The sequence below is a fragment of the Schistocerca cancellata genome, chromosome 1 (assembly GCF_023864275.1).
Source record: "Schistocerca cancellata isolate TAMUIC-IGC-003103 chromosome 1, iqSchCanc2.1, whole genome shotgun sequence".
NCBI lineage: Eukaryota > Metazoa > Arthropoda > Insecta > Orthoptera > Acrididae > Schistocerca > Schistocerca cancellata.
This window is the reverse complement of record NC_064626.1, coordinates 793,408,947-793,429,774: the sequence shown is the minus strand read 5'-3', so window position 1 is coordinate 793,429,774 and position 20,828 is coordinate 793,408,947. Positions and strand designations below refer to the sequence as shown.

General features: G+C 37.4%; 1 protein-coding gene across 1 annotated transcript in view; it reads right to left on the bottom strand.

Moving 5' to 3' along the window:
* LOC126187714 (protein wings apart-like) overlaps positions 1-16,525 on the bottom strand; it is a 107,357-nt gene extending 90,832 nt beyond the window's left edge. The window contains exons 1-2 of the mRNA XM_049928961.1: positions 15,866-16,525; positions 175-367 (exon numbers count right to left, since the gene is read on the bottom strand). Coding sequence (XP_049784918.1) covers positions 175-358 — 184 coding nt within the window. The 5' untranslated portion in view covers positions 359-367; positions 15,866-16,525. The remainder of the gene's footprint in view (positions 1-174; positions 368-15,865) is intronic.
* Positions 16,526-20,828: the final 4,303 nt, after the last annotated feature.

Below are 20,828 nucleotides of genomic sequence, written 5' to 3'. Positions count from 1 at the left end.
CACGTTCTCAAGCAAATGTCACCAACCAAGACAGTATATCAACTTTTAAATAGAACTTACTTAACTATTTAATGAATTTCTAACATTTTTCTGTACACAAACATTCTAAATAATTCAGATCAAGCAGAATGGGAATACAAAGTGTATAATGATACAAAAGAACGCTTTGCTCACCTATTATGTTGGTGCTTCGTAGTGACGTGCATGAGATTACTCCCCAACGGCCAATAGTACCTGCACTTTTTGCAGCTGAGGGACGATTACTATTCTCATGAAAAAGTTTGTCAAACTGCAAACTGCCCTGAGAGGGCTTGCGACTATTTAATTTGTAGTACCCACGGGACATGTTGCTTGGCATTTATAATGGCTGCAACAAAAAAAAGATATTTATATATTCATAAAATGACACTGCAAAAACTATTATTTTTCAAGCTGGAAACACATGTCGATCAACATTTTTAATTGCCCTTTCACTTATTTCAACAAAATTTACTGCATCTTTAAAGGCCATTATTTTTTAATGAATGTAGTCTTTGCAGTAATTATTATTACAACTGCCTGTTTTTACTTACTGTCAAAGCAGAAATGAACATAGGCTACATACTATTAAATTAATCAGAATTACTTAAAATTTCAAGAAGAGATACAAATGCTGTAGAATTAAGTGCAGAGCACATAGGATGCTGGAATTGTGACTATGGATTAAGGATTGTTTCAGAAAGCTACCGTATGGTTAAAGTGGAGAAAAAGATGTAACAGAGATATGAGATTTTTGGAAAGTTTTAGAATCATGTTTTCTATCACTGTGTACAACACTATGTCTACAGTTTGACATCCAGTTTAAAGAGTAAATCAAACAGTAATAATTTCAATGATGTCCCCCCCCCCCCCCCCCCAAGCAGCTGAACAATATTCTACACAAGCAAAATCTTTCAGAAAATGAATAATTTTTTAGGTAGTTGCGGCAAAAATTACTACCAAAATACAAAGGCAGTAAATACAATAAAGAAGCAGTAATGTCATATCTCAAACCTTTAGTTCTGGATAGGAGCATGTAGAAGAAATACGGCTCCAGTTTTAAAGATTGGTTGACTATGCACTGGACAGATGTGTACCCAGTAGAAGAGTTCATGATGGAAGGGACCCTTCATGGTATACTGTCACTGTAAGGATACTTCTGAAGAATGAAGAGGCTACTGCATGTTAGGTGTAAAATATAGCCTATGGCTAAAGGTATATAGATGCTGAATGAAACATGTTGGGCTGTCAAGAGAGCAATGCAAGAAGCTTTCAACAACTGCTGTATCAGATTATCATCAAAAGATCTCACACAAAACCCAATGAATTCTGGTCATAGATAAAGGCTGTCAGTGTCGGGGACTTAAACTGAGTGGAACAAAGTGAAAGCAGAAACAGTGAACTTGGTTTTCAAGTCTTTGCTTACAAATGATAATCATGGGGTATTGCCCCAATGTGACTCTCGCGCCACTGAAAATATGAGTGATATAAATATTAATGAAGTTGAGAAACAGTTGAAATCACTAAAACTGAACAAAGCTCCAAGTCCTGATGGAATCCCTACTAGATTCAATAACAAATAAGTGGTTGAGTTAGCTGCTCTTTTAACCAAAATATACTGTATATTCATTTAACAAAAACTATGTCTAGTTCTTGGAAGACAGCACAAGTCACACCCACAACAACAAAGACAGCAGAAGTGATCCATAAAAGTACCATCCAATATCCCTAACATCCATCTGTTTCAGAATCTTAGAATATATTCTGAGCTATAAGGTAATGCGGTACCTCAAACCAAATGACCCCTTCTATGCCAACCAGCATTGGTTTCTGAAAATGTCAAAACCCGCCTCATATTTTTCCACATTACATCCTGAAAACAATAGATCGAGGCCATCAGGCACATGCAGTATTTAGTACTAACTTATAAAAGCATTTGACTCAATACCACATTTGCTTATTATCAAAAGTACAATCATATGGTGTATCAAGCAAAATACGTGACTGGATTGAGGATTTCTTCATGGGTAGCATACAACATGTTATTTTAGATGGAGAGCCAGCAACAAATGTAGAAGTAACTACAGGTGTGCGATAGGAAAGTGAGTTAGGACCACTGTTGTTAATGTTGTATAACAACAACCTGGAAAACTATATTAACAATAACTTCAGACTTTTTCACAAAAGATACAATTATTTATAATAAAGTAATGTCTGAGAAGGGGTGCTCTGGTGTCCAGTTAGATCTTGATATGATTTCAAAGCATTGCAAAGACTGGCAACTTGCTTTAAATATTCAGATATGTAAAATTATGCACTCCCCCCCCCCCCCCCCCCCACACACACACACACAAAACCAACCAAATAGTTACATATGACTACAATATTAATGAGTCACAGTGAGAATCTATCAACTGATATAAATACCAGGTTGCAACAATTTGTAGGGATATGAAATGGAACAATCACATGGACTCAGTCATAAGTAAAGGAAGGAGGCAGACTTCCATCTTTGGTAGTATACTGGAGAAAATGCAAGCAGTTTACAAAGAAGATTGCTTACGAAACACTTGTGAAACTCGTCCTAGACTACTGCTATGACACCATGAAAGTCTACTTAGTAAGTTTCAAGAACCAGCTCTAAGTTATGAATCTAGGTATACACAACAATCATCCATGTATCACTCCCACACAGAGTACAAAGACAAGATTAGACAAATTACAGTTCACCAGAGGGGTTTTAGTAATCATCCTTCCCATACTTCAAATGAATGGAATGGTAAAAAGCCCCAATAATTAGTACAATTGGAAGCATCCTCTGCAATGCTTTCCACAATGGTTTACAGAGAATGAGTGTCAATTCATGACTGTAGTATGATTCCAAGATAAATCCATTAAGGATTGTGTCTTTGTTACAGTGAGTACTACTAGGTAAAAAGCTATGGTCCGATACAAGTAACACACGGTAGTTCCTTTCACATGTGTTATGTGTATAGACAAGTTGCAGAATTATAATAAATTTAACATTCAACCATTAAGCAAGCTTTTTCTTCTAATAACAGTAAAAGACATAATGCAATTTCCTGATGTTTTCAACCAATCACTACCGACCAGAGAGACAGGATAACTTATAACTATTTTTTATGTAGCTGCCACAGCTATGACTCCAAAACAGTCTCTCACAGCATGTAGGAGTTGATCACATTCTTAAGAACTTTTGTGGTCTTGACAGTATACATAGTTGGAACTTCAATAACAAAGACAGCCCACACACTGTATGTGGCTTTTTTCCAAGTTAAACCTCATTTGAAATACTGCATAAACTAGGTCCTAAAGGAAAATAAGCACAACAGTATCACCTCAACACCAATGTAGTTCTCTTAAAGGTATAATTTTGCTTTTCCCACACAGCAGTCAACAAAAAGTCAGTCTGTGCAAAATGTCTCCTCAATTGGACAACTGCTAGATATTCCTAAAACACCATGAAGTTTGAAAATAACACATGTACTGATTAACTCATTCCATCAGTAACATCTCCTGTTTTATTCTAAGAGAAATTTGCGGGTTCATGTGTTTTCTTTAATAGTGTACACAGCTTTTGTTAACCAGAAGCATGCTCAACCTCCCCCCCCCTCCCCCCCCCCACACACACTACGAAGGGACTTCATAGAAGTTGGGTATTTTTTAGTCTCCAACAATGACCAGTAAAACATATTGTTCTTCAGCTTCATATTTTGTGAGAATGATCTTGTTATATTGGACAAATTTGAAATCTCTTATTCCACAGAACTGTCTTCTAAACTTTTTCAATTCAATTCATGTAATCAGAAGCATTCTTTGATGCTGAAAGGCATTTGCCTAAACAACCAGTGGTGACTGAAAATCTTCAATATGAAGTTCGTGCACAGCACTTACAAAACATGAGAATCAATGTTTGTAAAGGAAAAAATATGTCTTTAATACAGGCTGAACCTTTCTGGTTCAATTTTTCCTTCTTCCTCTTATTCGTCTTCACCTGTTGTTGTGGTCTTCAGTCCTGAGAGACTGGTCTGATGCAGCTCTCCATGCTACTCTATCCTGTGCAAGATTCTTCATCTCCCAGAACATACTGCAACCTACATCCTTCTGAATCTGCTTAGGGTATTCAACTCTTGGTCTCCCTCTACGATTTTTACCCTCCACGCTACCCTCCAATGCTAAATTTGTGATCCCCTGATGCCTCAGAACATGTCCTACCAACCGGTCCCTTCTTCTTGCCAAGTTGTGCCACAAACTCCTCTTCTCCCCAATTCTATTCAATACTTCCTCATTAGTTATGTGATCTACCCATCTAATCTTCAGCATTCTTCTGTAGCACCACATTTCAAGAGCTTCTATTCTCTTCTTGTCTAAACTATTTATCGTCCACGTTTCACTTCCATACATGGCTACACTTCATACAAATACTTTCATAAACGACTTCCTGACTCTTAAATCTGTACTCGATGTTAACAAATTTCTCTTCTTCAGAAATGCTTTCCTTGCCATTGCCAGTCTACATTTTATATCCTCTCTACTTCAACCATCATCAGTTATCTTGCTCCCCAAATAGCAAAACTCCTTTACTACTTTAAATGTCTCATTTCCTAATCTAATTCCCACAGCATCACCCGACTTAATTCGACTACATTCCATTATCCTCCTTTTGCTTTTGTTGATGTTCATCTTATATCCTCCTTTCAAGACACTGTCCATTCTGTTCAACTGCTCTTCCAAGTCCTTTGCTGTCTCTGACAGAATTACAATGACATGGGCGAACCTCCAAGTTTTTATTTCTTCTCCACGGATTTTAATACCTACTCCGAATTTTTCTTTTGTTTCCTTTACTGCTTGCTCAATATACAGATTGAATAACATCGGGGATAGGTTACAACCCTGTCTCACTCCCTTCCCAACCACTGCTTCCCTTTCATGCCCCTCGACTCTTGTAACTGCCATCTGGTTTCTGTACAAATTGTAAATAGCCTTTCGCTCCCTGTATTTTACCCCTGCCACCTTCAGAATTTGAAAGAGAGTATTCCAGTCAACATTGACAAAAGCTTTCTCTAAGTCTACAAATGCTAGAAATGTAGGTTTGCCTTTCCTTAATCTTTCTTCTAAGATAAGTCGAAGGTCAGTATTGCCTCATGTGTTCCAACATTTCTATGGAATCCAAACTGATCTTCCCCGAGGTTGGCTTCTACCAGTTTTTCCATCCGTCTGTAAAGAATCCGCATTAGTATTTTGCAGCTGTGACTTACTAAACTGATAGTTCAGTAATTTACACATCTGTCAACACCTGCTTTCTTTGGGAGTGGAATTATTATATTCTTCTTGAAGTCTGAGGGTATTTCGCCTGTCTCATACATCTTGCTCACCAGATGGTAGAGTTTTGTCAGGACTGGCTCCCCCAAGGCTGTAAGTAGTTCTAATGGAATGTTGTCTACTCACGGGGCCTTGTTACGACTCAGGTCTTTCAGCGCTCTGTTAAACTCTTCACGCAGTATTACATCTCCCATTTCATCTTCATCTACATCCTCTTCCATTTCCATAATATTGTCCTCAAGAACATCGCCCTTGTATAGACCCTCTATATACTCCTTCCACCTTTCTGTGTTCCCTTCTTTGCTTAGAACTGGGTTTCCATCTGAGCTCTTGATATTCATACAAGTGGCTCTCGTTTCTTCAAAGGTCTCTTTAATTTTCCTGTAGGCAGTATCTATCTTGCCCCTAGTAAGATAAGCCTCTACATCCTTACATTTGTCCTCCAGCCATCCCTGCTTAGCCATTTTGCACCTCTTGTCGATTTCATTTTTGAGACGTTTGTATTCCTTTTTACCTGCTTCATTTACTGCATTTTTATATTTTCTCCTTTCATCAATTAAATTCAGTATCTCTTCTGTTACCCAAGGATTTCTATTAGCCCTCGTCTTTTTACCTACTTGATCCTCTACTGCCTTCACTACTTCATCCCTCAGAGCTACCCATTCTTCTTCTACTGTATTTCTTTCCCCCATTCCTGTCAACTGTTCCCTTATGCTCTCCCTGAAACTCTGTACAACCTCTGGTTCTTTCAGTTTATCCAGGTCCCATCTCCTTAAATTCCCACCTTTTTGCAGTTTCTTCAGTTTTAATCTACAGTTCATAACCAATAAATTGTGGTCAGAGTCCACATCTGCTCCTGGAAATGTCTTACAATTTAAAACCCGGTTCCTAAATCTCTGTCTTACCATTATATAATCTATCTGATACCTTCTAGTATCTCCAGGACTCTTCCATGTATACAACCTTCTTTTACAATTTTTGAACCAAGTGTTGGCTATGATTAAGTTATGCTCTGTGCAAAATTCTACCAGATGGCTTCCTCTTTCGTTTCTTACCCGCAATCCATATTCACCTACTATGTCTCCTTCTCTCCCTTTTCCTACTCTCGGATTCAAGTCACCCATGACTATTAAATTTTTGTCTCCCTTCACTAACTGAATAATTTCTTTTATCTCATCATACATTTCATCAATTTCTTCATCATCTGAAGAGCTAGTCGGCATATAAACTTGTACTACACAATAATGTGTTCACTATGCTGTTTGTAGTAGCTTACCCCACTCCTATTTTTTTATTCATTATAAACCTACTCCTGCGTTACCCCTTCACCTACTTGCAGCATAACTTGCACCAAATTCCCCCTATTTTATTTAGACTGTCATCAAACGAGGACAGATTAATAAACACAGGAAATATATGTACGAGAGATGGTTGGAAGACCATTTCACAGCAACCTTACTGACTTCCAGATCAATATTCTGTAATTTATTGAGTAATCAATGAATATGAAATCTTGATAACGTATTTTATTTATGATGCAGGCATAAAACTAGCACGTACATTTGAGGAAGTAAAATACAGATTCTTCTTAAAGAGTAGTTCCCGCCCCCCCCCCTTCCCCCCTCCATGAGATAACTGAAACTGATCTTGAAAGAGATGTATGTGTGATGAACTACAAGACTAAAACAATGCCCTTTTAAGGCTAGGAGGAGCACATCATAGAAGTCACTTCACACGAGTAACACAAATTATTTGAAACTACAACAGAAAAATATTTTTCATGAAAGCCAAGCTGACTGTTGTTATGAAATAAGGAAACTAAGCACATAACATTACAGAAATAATAAGTTGTTATAAAATAAATATATCAAACAACAGCAACAAATTTTAATAAAGATCAAATGTTACTTAAATTTAGGAAGACTTACTTCAAATGAATCAACTAAAAATGAATTAGTTTGTGTGTGTGTGTGTGTGTGTGTGTGTGTGTGTGTGCAGGGCTGCTGGGAGTTGCTATAACACTTGTTTGTTTGAGCTAAAATTTCACAGAGACCATTTTTGATGATTTGAACAAAATAAGAGACTGGGCACTGAACATTTAGAATGTTGAAAAAATAAGGGCCAGCCTAATGCACCTTAACCCCAGCCAACAGTAACTACCAAGTTCAACATGACTGACCTCCACTCTGCAATTTGTATACAGTTCAGTTCAAGTTCATGGGTATTCTTTGTTCCTTTCCTTCTGTACATATGTATGAAGCCCAATGACGTTTTGGGACTAAAACTTGAGTTTTCATATCCCATGTGTATTGACAGCTGTTCAGTTTTCTGATACAGACTATTTCAATACTTTCAACACAATGCCAGTGTGTGAATTAGTCCTATAAAGAGACTTAGTCTTGTACAAAAAGGTGTGAATTATTCAGGAACACACTTTGCAATAAATTGCCAGTAGCCATAAAAAGCTTAACAACCAATGAAATTCAGTTTAAGAGAAGCCTAAAGGATTTATTGGTGGCCAACTCCTTCTACTCCATTGATGAATTTCTCAGTAGAGCCAACTGATATATATATATATATATATATATATTATATATATATATATACAATATAACTTCTGTACAATTTCAGTGCAGTAATTCTGTCAGAGACAGCAAAGACTTGGAAGAGCAGTTGAACGGAATGGACAGTGTCTTGAAAGGAGGATATAAGATGAACATCAACAAAAGCAAAACGAGGATAATGTAATGTAGTCAAATTAAGTAAGGTGATGCTGAGGGAATTAGATTAGGAAATGAGACGCTCAAAGTAGTAAATGAGTTTTGCTATTTGGGGAGCAAAATAACTGATGATGGTCGAAGTAGAGAGGATATAAAATGTAGACTGGCAAGGGCAAGGAAAGTGTTTCTGAAAAAGAGAAATTTATTAACATTGAGTATAGATTTAAGTGTCAGGAAGTCGTTTCTGAAAGTATTTGTATGGAGTGTAGCCATGTATGGAAGTTAAACGTGGACGATAAATAGTTTGGACAGGAAGATAATTGAAGCTTTCCAAATGTGATGCTACAGAAGAATGCTGAAGATTAGATGGATTGATCATGTAACTAATGAGGAGGTATTGAACAGAATAGGGGAGGAGTTTGTGGCACATCTTGACAAGAAGAAGGGACCGGTTGGTAGGGCATGTTCTGAGGCATCAAGGGATCACAAATTTTGCATGGGAGGGCAGCGTGGAGGGCAAAAATCGAGTAGGGAGACCAAGAGATGAATACATTAAGCAGATTCAGAAGGATGTAGGTTGCAGTAAGTACTGGGACATGAAGAAGCTTGCACAGGATAGAGTAGCATGGAGAGCTGCATGAAATCAGTCTCAGGACTGAAGACCACAACAACAACAACAACAACAACGATGTGTTCGTTGTGTGTGTGTGTGTGTGTGTGTGTGTGTGTTTGTGTGTGTGAGTACAATCTAACTTCTGCACCATTTCAGTGCAGTAATGTGTTCATTGTAAGTATTATAGTAGTTGTATTACATGTTTATCACCTTACAAATAAATTAAAAAAACTTTTTTATTTTAAATTCAGTGCATTAGTATTTGTAAAATGATTCTTTCATATAGCGTTCATTAAAAAATGACAATCATTCCGCTTGGGACCTGTAGAATGGTACATTAGCTTATTTGTTTGAGTTGTAAATATTTGTTATGTATTGTTTTTCTGACATGTTCTACATCCTGGAGGACCTCCTCACTACGGATCAATTGGACTGAAAGTAAATCTAATATAATCTAATCTGATAACTTACAATGAAATAGAGGAAATACATTACTTGTAACTGGCTATAATAACAAGGAATGAAGAAGACTACACAAAGATAAATTAATGAACAGTATAATTATCTAGCAATTTCATCAGTCTACAGGAACAATATAGAAAATAACAGAGCAAATTACAAGCACTAAAATAACTATTAAGTGTATATGCACTGTATGCTAAGGTACAAATAACAAGAATACAACAACGAAAGAAAAAGCAATAAAACCAAGGTAATCTGAAACATGTTTCCCTTTGTGCGCCAAGCTTAACCTGTTCTCTGGCAACTGTCATGAGCTAACCGATGACTTAATGTATAGTGCTTAGTAGCAGCAAAGACAGTATGTTCAAATGTGAACCATTAATAACAGCTCAAAATGTATTACTGATTAATGAAAACACTGTCCTGGTTAAATACATTGCTTCAGCCCAGTTAGGCTGCAGTGCTAACACAGTACAGATCTACATCAACATCTATACTCTGCAAACTACCGTGAGTTGCATGACAAGAGAGTACATTCCATTGTAACAGTTATTAGGGTTTCTCCCTGTTCCATTCACTGTGGAGCATGAGAAGAATGATTGATTGAATTTCTCTGAGCCTGCAGTAATTATTCTAATCTTATCCTCACGTTTCGTATGCAAGTGATATGTAGGGGTTTGCAGTATATTCCTAGAGTAATCATTTAAAGCTAGTTCTCAAAACTGGGTCAACAGAAACCTCCGATCTTACTCGTCGGCTTTGACCCGTGACGTAAGCGTGTTGTGGTGTGTGACGTCATTACGGCGCGGAGTTTGGTTTGTGATTGTGGCGTGTTTGTAGATGTCGTGTTGGTGTTTGTTGTGCCCTCTGGTGGTGTGTTCATGATTTTCGTTTGTTTGGTGTGTTGGGGCCGGTTTGCTGTTGCTCAGTGGTGAGTGCTGTGTTCGTGGTTTTGAAGCGGAATTTGTATTAGTGAGTTAACGGTTTTGTGTGATGGTTAATGTAATGATAATTGCTGTACGTCGGGTGAGTTTGTTATTGAGTGTATTCGGTTGTGGTTTTTTGTTCAGGAATGGATATGAAAGACCGCATGAATAGTGCTCGGTTGAGGGCGATGATGGGTGAGACACCGTTAGAGCTGATCAAATTTCTACAGCTATGTTTGTTTGCTATGGTTTGTGGTGTTTTTTGATTTTTGTATTGGTGGATGGGATCGGGAGATTCTGTTGAGCTATATAGGTCAAGGGAAGTGTTCGATCCTAATTTATGGGATCGGGAGCTGTTGTAGATGTATGTAGATTTAAGGGAAGTGTTTGTTTGCTATGGTTTGTGGTTTTTTTGAGTTTTGTATGGGGGGATGTGATCGGGAGGTTCTGTTGAGCTATATAGGTCAAGGGAAGTGTTCGATCCCAATTTATGGGATCAGGAGTTACTGTAGATCTATATAGGTCAAGGGAAGTGTCTGATTCCGGATAAGAATGTGTTTTTTGGTATTTGGTCAGTTTTGTGATGTCGATTTTTTTCGTCGTTTTGCGTGGTTTTGTATGGCGGTCGGTGGCTACATTTGTGTATATTTAGTTTCTCCCCACCCAAAAACCCCCAATTTCCCACGCTTGTCCCGTTAGAGTCATTAGGCTTTTTGTGAAACCTGTGTATTTCAGTGTTTATGATACGTATGCGATGTTTTTATATCCGCCATATTGGAATTGTCGTTTATGGTCGTTTCCGCCATATTTGTGACGTCATGGGTCAAAGCCGACGGGTAAGATCGGACTCTTCTGTATTTCCTCAAAACTTTGTTAACATACTTTCTCATGATGGTTTGCGTCTATCTTCAAGAGTCTTCCAGTTCGGTTACTCCAGTATCTCTGTGACTCTCTCCCACAGGTCAAACAAACCTGTGGCCATTTGTGCTGCCCTTCTCTGTATAAGTTCAATAATACCATGTTAGTCCTACCTGGTACAGGTACCACACACTTGAGCAATATTATAGAACCAGTCGCATGAGTGATTTGCAAGCGATCTCCTTAGAAGACTGATTCCACTTCTCCAGTATTCTAGCAGTAAACTGAAGTCAACTGCCTGCTTTACCCATGACTGAACCTATGTGATCATTCCATTTCATATCACTATGAAGTGTTACACCCAGGTATTGGTACAAGTTGGCTGTTTCCAACAGTGACTCATTGGTATTATAGTCATAGGATAATACATTTTTTTTGTTTTGTGAAGTGCAAAATTTTACATTTCTGAACATTTGGAGCAAGTTACCAATCTCTGCACCATGTTGAAATCTTATCAGATATGACTGTATATTTATGCAGCTTCTTTTTGATAATATTTCATTATAGATAACTGCACCATCTGCAGAAAGCTCGATTTTACTATTAATATGCAGATGGGTACCATTAAGGAATAAATGTACTTGGAATTGAGTTAAGAATATAAAGATCTTTGAAAGGGCCCTGCAAGATGTTTGATGTATTTTACATAGTATTCTTACTGCTTGTTATTCCCCCACTCCCCTAACTAAATACTTTATTCACTTTACCAACAACGCCTCAGAAGATAATTCAGTAGCATAATGCAGTGAAAGTAAGCAAAATAATACAGCATCCTCATTGCAAGAGTTATTTGGAAGATCAAATCATTATGAACCAAGGTGTTTCATGGAGTCAACTGAAACATGTACTGGTTACTGGCTTTGACCCATGATGTGACCGTACTGTGTTATGTGATAGTGGGCTGTATCTGAAATGTATTGTGTTAGCAGAGGATGTTTTGGACTATGTGGTGGTGCTCTAGCGTTGAGTGTTAAGGTTTCGAAATTAATTTTGAATTATGTTAGTGAGTCACTGGACTCACATGGGGATCTGTTAGTGAATTATTTCAATGTCAGCAGTTAATGGCTACAGATTTGTTTTTGGCTCTGGAATTATTATTCAGTTTGCTGCACATGCCTAAGATTTAATTTCGTTTTTTGTTTGTTATTAGCCCTGGATATGACCAGGACATTTACCAGCAGGTCATCTTATGATGCAAAGGACAATGATACAGCAACAAGCATTTTTTGTTAGTTGGTACATGGATGGTGGTGGTTTAGGGAGCAAGGGTTTGCAAGGAATGGGTTGCATGAACAGTTCATTAATGTAATTTTTGTGCTGTATGTAAAATGTTATAATGATTTATTGCCATTGCTGGGTACTAAGAAGTTTATTCTAGTTGTTTCAGTCAGGTTAGGTTTTCAATAATAGCTAATCTCTGCAATTATTCTGTTAGGTTGATGTCATTTTTCAATTAAACTTATTTTCTTTTTTTATTGTCTGTTTGCATCTCTAATGTGTGAAGTCATGGTCAAAATACTGTTAGTGGGCAAAATGGCAGTGTTAGTCATCTTGATGACACCACAGATCAAAGCTGACAGATGGTATCGGATGCTTTGATAGTGTGGCTTCATTAGTATTTCCATGTAGTGACTTCCTATCTACCTGGACCCCTAAGAATTATTGTATCTAGTATTTCATTTATCATATGACCATTAATGCCAGTTTTCAGCAAAAACCCACACTGATACATTGGTTTGAACATCACACTCCTCCACTAAACATAAGTGTTAAACTGGAGGTGGTACACTATTGCCTTCCTCCAAGCTTTGATTCAATCTATCCAGTCAGTCAAATGTGGACTGTAGGACATTGTGCAACTTTGCATTTTTCACATTAACAAATCATTTCCATAGGTGAAATAGAAAATAAGTGACAAACAAAGATCCTAGGATCAACTGGGGATTCAGCCCCAAACATTTCATTCCTGTTCTGTTACTTACCCATTGAGTCACACCATATGCTGATTTCAGGGGGTAATTTTTAATAGTTTGAAATTGCAAATTGTGTGTTTTGTGCGCCTGAGACTTACAACTGCTGTGAACCAACTGTAGACCTGCTTGGTTATTGTTTAAGCTGTGCCTAATAGGCCTGGATTTGGACACAAAACTGATAGGTTTATGACGTTAGCCAACATATTTCTTTGCCTACTTCAAGGTCAGTTATGTAAATTAATTAATTTTGATGAATAATATTTAGCATCTGCAAAGAGCAACAAAGACGGAAGTGTAACAATGACTGTAGGACAGAAGCAGCTAGAGTTAGAGATTATCATTTGTAGCTTAGAAAATCAACTCATAGAGTGAGATTAGTTTTATTTTAACCAATGAACGTTTTCAAGCAAAACCGTATTCAAAGTTATCAGTGAAACCAATGCGTACCATTTTCGATCAGTATTTGGTTCTATTAATAATACAGTAGAGTTGAAAGACATTTTAACATATTTTCTCTCTTTCTTTCACTTTGCTTATGGCATGAAATGACAAGGGGGGAAAAACAGAAAGTAATACCAACTCATAAACAATTAATCAATGCAGAATCTGCTGGAATTGTGACAGTCAGTCATTATTAACTTCTTAAATAAAACTTTCATCGTGACACCTGAACTTCCTGTAATAAATAAAATTAAATGCAGATGTAAGCTGGCTTATTATTTCCAAGTAAAATTTGCTGGGCAACGATGAAGAATAAAAAGAAAGAACGTGGAAGACAAATCAAAGTGTACCCAGTAACGCCGAAAAGGGAGAGTCTGAAGAAAAATTACATCACTTCTTCTATTCATTTTTGAGGTTTCGCAGGGAAAAGACATGTAGGCCTACACAGAAAAAAATTGTCAACCTGTCAAAACTACTTCAACTGCTAGCCTAGGCAGCAAAAATAGACGGCATTTTATAACTTGATTGAAAACGTCACCTCCCGCATGTCCTCCTTCCTCTCCCTCATTCACCTCCTCCCCCCCCCCCCCAACACATAAACACTAGACTGACAACTGACTACATCTAATTATGACAACAACATGAACCTTCAGGGTAACTAACTTTAGTCTTGATATCCACAAAGAGCAACAGCAAACAAGCAAGAAAATGTACTATTACCATAAGTAGGCCTACATATTGATGTCCATACACTGAAGGAGGCACTATGTACTTTCGAGTAAGGCTAGATAACAAGATGAAACCAAGAAAGGTACAGACACTGATCGCTATGCACTGTATACTCTAAGGCTAGGTAACAAGCTGAATCGAGAAACCTGTAGGAGTATTGTTGCCATAACAAGTATCTCTAATTGTGTTGACAAAGATGAGGGTGTTATAAATGTTCACTGGCCACTGCCTTAAGAAATTATCTCCAAGAAGCAACGCACCCAAAAGTACGAAATACTTATTCAGCAGCAGAGAGCTATCTTTGATAGCTTTTAAGTATCTTGGAATTCTTACACGCAATTATGTGTATATTTATTCCTAAATGCAAAAAATAATTTTCAAGTAGACTTCTTGTCTAAGGTTCAGAGGAAAGTTTGGTGCAAACTCTAACCCATCACAGGCTAAAGCATGAAATTGGGAATCTCAACAAATTCTACGGCAACTCCAAAATATGCTCCCCTTTTACAGCTTATTAACTAGAGCTATTTAGATTTAAAGACTGAAAATTCTTGTCAGATTCATGTGAAGTAGAACTGTTCATTTTAAAACTGCATTATTACTAGCAGCAGTGCATTGTAAACAGATAACTATTTTCAATGAAAATTTTCAAGATAATCAAGTGAACATCACGCTATAATAGTAGATGAACATCAGCATCATTTTTCAAGGTAAAGTACTGACATTCTAACTGCCTATGTTCCATTTAGCTCTTATGAAAATGAATGAACTACTATGATGCACTATAGCATCAGATTATTGTTAATAATGTCTACAGATCAATTTTATACGAGTTCCTTGTGTTTCGTTTAGGTGCATTTTTTACTCATTCCACATCCCTGAAGGCTCTTCTTGAGGGGATCTACAGGTTATTATGATTGACTGACTGGTCTATGTCAAGCACATTTTGCATAATTACAATGTAATTATAACTTCCATTCTTTGCACTAGCTATTTAACCAATAATCGATTCAAAATCCAGTATAAATGAATATCTACTTACAATGATTTCTTTTTCAGTATAAATCTAACCTGCAACTCTTGGCTGAAAAGTGCACAGAGGATTTAGGATTTTAGGTCATTCTCTATTTTGTTTCCTCTTGTGACTGCAATGACACCCCAATCTTTTTTTAATGTTTTTGTCATAGCGAAATACGCAACTGTGCTGGCTGAAATAATTTAGTTTGGATGGCTGGATATAATAAGGTTTACATCTGACAGATTAGAAAAATAATGTTGCCCTTCAAGCAGTAGACTTACATGGATCTTCCCAATTACAGGAATGTAACCGAAAATTATGTGGGGCTGAGTGTTAAACTCTCCTGTCGAGCGTAAAACATGTAATGTATGAATATAATTAAACACAAAATAAAAATAAAATTTTCACGACTTCTAGTTGTGTTTCTGTGATATTGTGGAACTCTAATGATTCCGGTACAACCATAACGAATCGAAAACAAATGTTCTATCAACAAATTGTTCGGGACGTACGATAGCAATCAGATGTCTTACATGAATCCTCTTTAATTCATAAGCCTACAGCTTTTTCCTTATATACGTTCGTTGCAACATCTATATCAATGAACTATTATACTTGAGAAACTGTCATATAAAAACGGAACGAACAAACTCACATTTTACACTAGTAGGCTATTTGCTTGCTGTAAAGTTTTAATTACTTCTCACCTTGCTAACTGACGCAGAGAACTGAACTCAATCACATATTAATTACACATGACCGTTGTATTTCCATTGTACCGCCAACAGAAAAGCTTGCATCTTTCTGATAAGCAAACATGGACTATAGCTTCTTGTCACACTCGCATCCACTGAAGTCTACTATACTACAAATGGTTTGCAACAGGTCCAATCAAAACACACACTGTTACACCGCAGACCCGAATGCGTCACATTTTGTACACATACTGATTTAAACGGGAAAGCTGAAATTTGAATCTCAAGGTACAACTTGTGCTACGCAGGTTCTGATGTTACTATAAAATCACTTGGTCTACGGCACAACACCACGAATTCAATACACAACTTGTGAAAACTGATATGGTTCCAGAAAACGTTATAACATCTCCTGCACGCAATAAACACTCGCTGACACAAATACAAAACACCTTCTGCAGGTCGCCATGTTCACGTAAGTTAATATGTGAGCATCACAAACTGTCTGCCTCTCCAGTTACATGAGTGTTCGTCATCCGCACATAGAGGAAACATCGTCACGCTCGGACAACATAAACTTCCCACATATCTTTCTTTAGGAGGATAGCTGCAAGAACACAAACAAAAAAATATATACACACGCTTAACTATACCGCTCGACTACCGCATCTTCGGTTTCGCAATCTCTGCCTCGGCCCATCGATCGCGGGCGACATACAATCCTGATGTTTACAAACGATGTCTGGTATTTCATGAGAACTAGAGCTCCAACCTGCACGACTTCAAAATTATTAAAAAATGAATCGTCAATAGAATAATCCTCTGTTCCTTACATCTACAAACGCTCTGAATTCCAGCTTAGTTTCATCCTTGCGATATTGATTTATTTTTAATAACATTTCTTGTTTTACACTTTTGATTCAAATACATATAGACTTACTGGCAATATGTAGTGCTGAGTGTGTTTCGGCATAATAACTCCTTCTTGCGTTTCTTTAAAACCTTTCAATTGTAATGAAGCTATAAGCCTGCTTAAATAATCATTCTGAAAATCAGAAATACGGCTTTTGTCGTAACTATCCTTGGCTATTCATTAAAATGTAATTTTTAACACGTGCACAAACGTAAAATGAACTCCGATAAAATATTATACTGAAATACATCCGTGGTATGCCTGGGGGCTTCTCTTTCTCTTCTGTTCGTCACTTGCGCATTACCATGTCTCCTAATAGGCGTCTACGCCACATTTGTGGGCGTGTAAGACCAGAGGACATTTTGTGTGTACAACAGTTTGCTAGGATATTCACACGAACATTGTTGCTGACAGTACTGACTGCAATCAAATGCAGATATATAACATATATTTTAGAAAGGCCTTTCTCCGACAGAGTTCAATATAACGCATTGACTTGCGTTCTCTGTCTCTATCTCTCTCTCATTCAAGTAATAGAAGGCAGGACATTATTTTAAAAACAAAGTGAACGTGTTGTTTGGAGTACACATTCCAAAAATAAAAATGATGGGTGATGGCTTCATATTTAAATAACAGGAAACATTGTGTCTCAGTGCAAAATAGATAGGCTTTTAATCAAAACTTCTTGAGACGTGTGCCACAGGATTCAGTTTTTGGGCTGTTCATTTTCGAAATTGAGATAACTGATTGCCGACTTGATATTCTTCATCTTGTAATCTGCTACGTAGATGACACAACCAAGGTTACCACTATTCAAAACACAATAGTGTTAATGTCTCACGAATTTGTAGACGAGGCAGTTAACTGGTTCTCCTACTGTAAACTTTTATTTGTAATAGTAGTAAGACTTTGAGAAATTAGAGATAATACAGACGTTTACTGACAATCATTCTTCCCAGGCCCCATTCGCAACTGGAACGGGGAAGGAGGTATCTGATTTTGGTAGAGGAAGTACCATCCGTCACACACTGTCAAGTGGTTTGCAAAGTATTGATGTAGATATAGATGTTGACAGTGTTCTGTTAGCAATATCAAACAATATAGAAAATTTATTTTATTTATTTACATTTATTTTTGTATTTAGTTATCAAATAACAATTTTTGCAAATGTCATATTCGTGTAGAATGATTAATATATAATATCATTTATAAACATAACATTATGCACAAATTACAGATTGTACATAAAGGTACTTGTTTCTATACTTATTTACTATGGTTTATACCTTCTTCTAACTTTCAGTAGCTATTGTTCAACTAGTGGCGGTTTAATGAAATTTTGTGGGTGGGAGCTGTTGCTGGGAAGAGAAAGAATGCCCACAGGGCCTCTCCTTGACAGTTAAGGAAAAAAATCTTCAAAACCTATTATTGTAAGATGTAAATTTCAAAGAAGTACAAAAATGTAATCTGTTTTCGACAGAAAAGCTTTAAATTCATTGAAATCTGAAACTTCACAGCCGTTTTCTAAGTAACATCATTCATATAATTGTTAACACATAATGACAAGCTGTATAAGCTTTATTCCAACAAAGAGCTGCTAAGGAAATTGGTAGCAAATAAATTGAAATTAGAAGAAAATTCTTTTAAAACTAGTTTTTAATTCACTGCTATATATTCTAATTTTTATTTTTAATATGATTTAAAATGATAGTCATTTTCATGCATTTGAGACTAATATCTCCAAAGAAGTATAATGTAAACATAAGCTAACCAGATTTCAAAGTGAAAAAATTGGCACACTTGTGTTTATTCCACATACCTAACGTTGTTACTACATTTATGTTAAGCTACCTTGCCAATTATAATGATACTTGTAATCGATACTATGCCTATGATAATGCAGCAGCTGAAAATCCCATAGCAACAATGTATCTTCATTTTGTGAATTGGAAAGGAACATGTAGACACATTATGAGTAAATAAAATTCTTTTGTTCAATAATAAAGACTGATATACTCTTTCTTATTGTAATGCCTCGATATATTTTCTGCAAATTTAGTCACTTACTAGGTAACTAGGTACAATTCAATAATCCCAAAAACTGTGTAATATTACTGTAAGACTATAGAATCTATGTCTTGACTGTGTATATATCTTTTGTGTTTGCTATAAACGCTATTATTCTTTATTCTGTGGACTGCATAATACAATAGTTTGTGTAACTTAATAAATTTTACATTTTCGATAAGATACTGCCAGCAAATTACTCTGATAACAGGTTATGAGCACAGTCTATATAATTCGGCATAATATTAAAAAATAGCAGATCACTGGCTAGGAGAAATTAGCAGCACCACACATCAATTTGGAATCACACAATAGCTAACACAATGAGTTCTATAGTACATGGCAGTTCGGTATGCGATGTATTTAGAACACAAACAATTTTAGGAATTCGTTGGTGGCACAATAACAGATGTAACTAAAGTCTGCACAGAGAGAACCAAAATCGTTCTCTCCATTCATCCACTGACATATGTTCATTTCCAAGATACATCTACCCCTAAGGAAGCATTGGACAAGCTAAAGCAAATCTATGAAGATTCTGGCATCTTCTGACAGGTAAGTTTACTAAAGACACTGCTGATATCAAACTAGAAAACTGATCGTCAGTCAAAGAATAAGTGTCAAAGATAATTTCCATGTCACAAAAATTAAATGGCCTGAGCTTTGAAGTTAAAGAAGAATGGATTGGGTGTATTCTACTCGCAGGATTACCAGGCGAATATAAACCTATGATTATGAGTTTAGAAAATTCAAACTTGCCAAAGACTCCATAAAAATAAATAACTGCAAGAAATTAACGACACCTGTAATAATCCATCTATAAAAGACGCTTCTCTTTGAGTCACCAAGAAAAAGAGTAATGCTATATTCCAGAAAGGAACCAACGATATGAAGCTATCGTCTTCTAAAGCAGACAACGGCAGCATAATAGGTTATTGTGATACAGACAGGGATGCAGATTACAAAGATAGAAAGTCAACAACTGGATATTGGTTTAAATCTCAAGGGGCAGTAATAAGCTGGCAGAGTAAGAAACAGCCAACTGAGCCTTATCCACAACTGAGGTTCGAGTAACGAACTGAATATGTGGCCCTGACCTCAGCAAGTTAGGAGGCTCTGTGGCTTCAAGGTTTAGACAATTGGGAGCTCCAACGTCAGGCGCGTAATGGGGCCCCTTAGGGATATGGCAGCAAGAGAGGGGAAGAAAACCAATGTGCACTCCGTGTGCATACCGGGGGGAGTCATTCCAGATGTGGAAAGGGTCCTTCCGGATGCCATGAAGGGTACAGGGTGCACCCATCTGCAGGTGGTCGCTCATGTCGGCACCAATGATGTGTGTCGCTATGGATCGGAGGAAATCCTCTCTGGCTTCCGGCGGCTATCTGATTTGGTGAAGACTGCCAGTCTCGCTAGCGGGATGAAAGCAGAGCTCACCATCTGCAGCATCGTCGACAGGACTGACTGCGGACCTTTGGTACAGAGCCGAGTGGAGGGTCTGAATCAGAGGCTGAGACGGTTCTGCGACCGTGTGGGCTGCAGATTCCTCGACTTGCGCCATAGGGTGATGGGGTTTCGGGTTCTGCTGGATAGGTCAGGACTCCACTACACGCAACAAGTGGCTACACGGGTAGCAAGGGTTGTGTGGCGTGGGCTGGGCGGTTTTTTAGGTTAGATGGCCTTGGGCAAGTACAGAAAGGGCAACAGCCTCAACGGGTGCGGGGCAAAGTCAGGACATGCAGGGACCAAGCAGCAATCGGTATTGTAATTGTAAACTGTCCAAGCTGCGTTGGTAAAGTACCGGAACTTCAAGCGCTGATAGAAAGCACCGAAGCTGAAATCGTTATAGGTACAGAAAGCTGGCTGAAGCCAGAGATAAATTCTGCCGAAATTTTTACAAAGGTACAGTCGGTGTTTAGAAAGGACAGATTGCTTGCAACCGGTGGTGGAGTGTTCGTCGCTGTTAGTAGTAGTAGTTTATCCTGTAGTGAAGTAGAA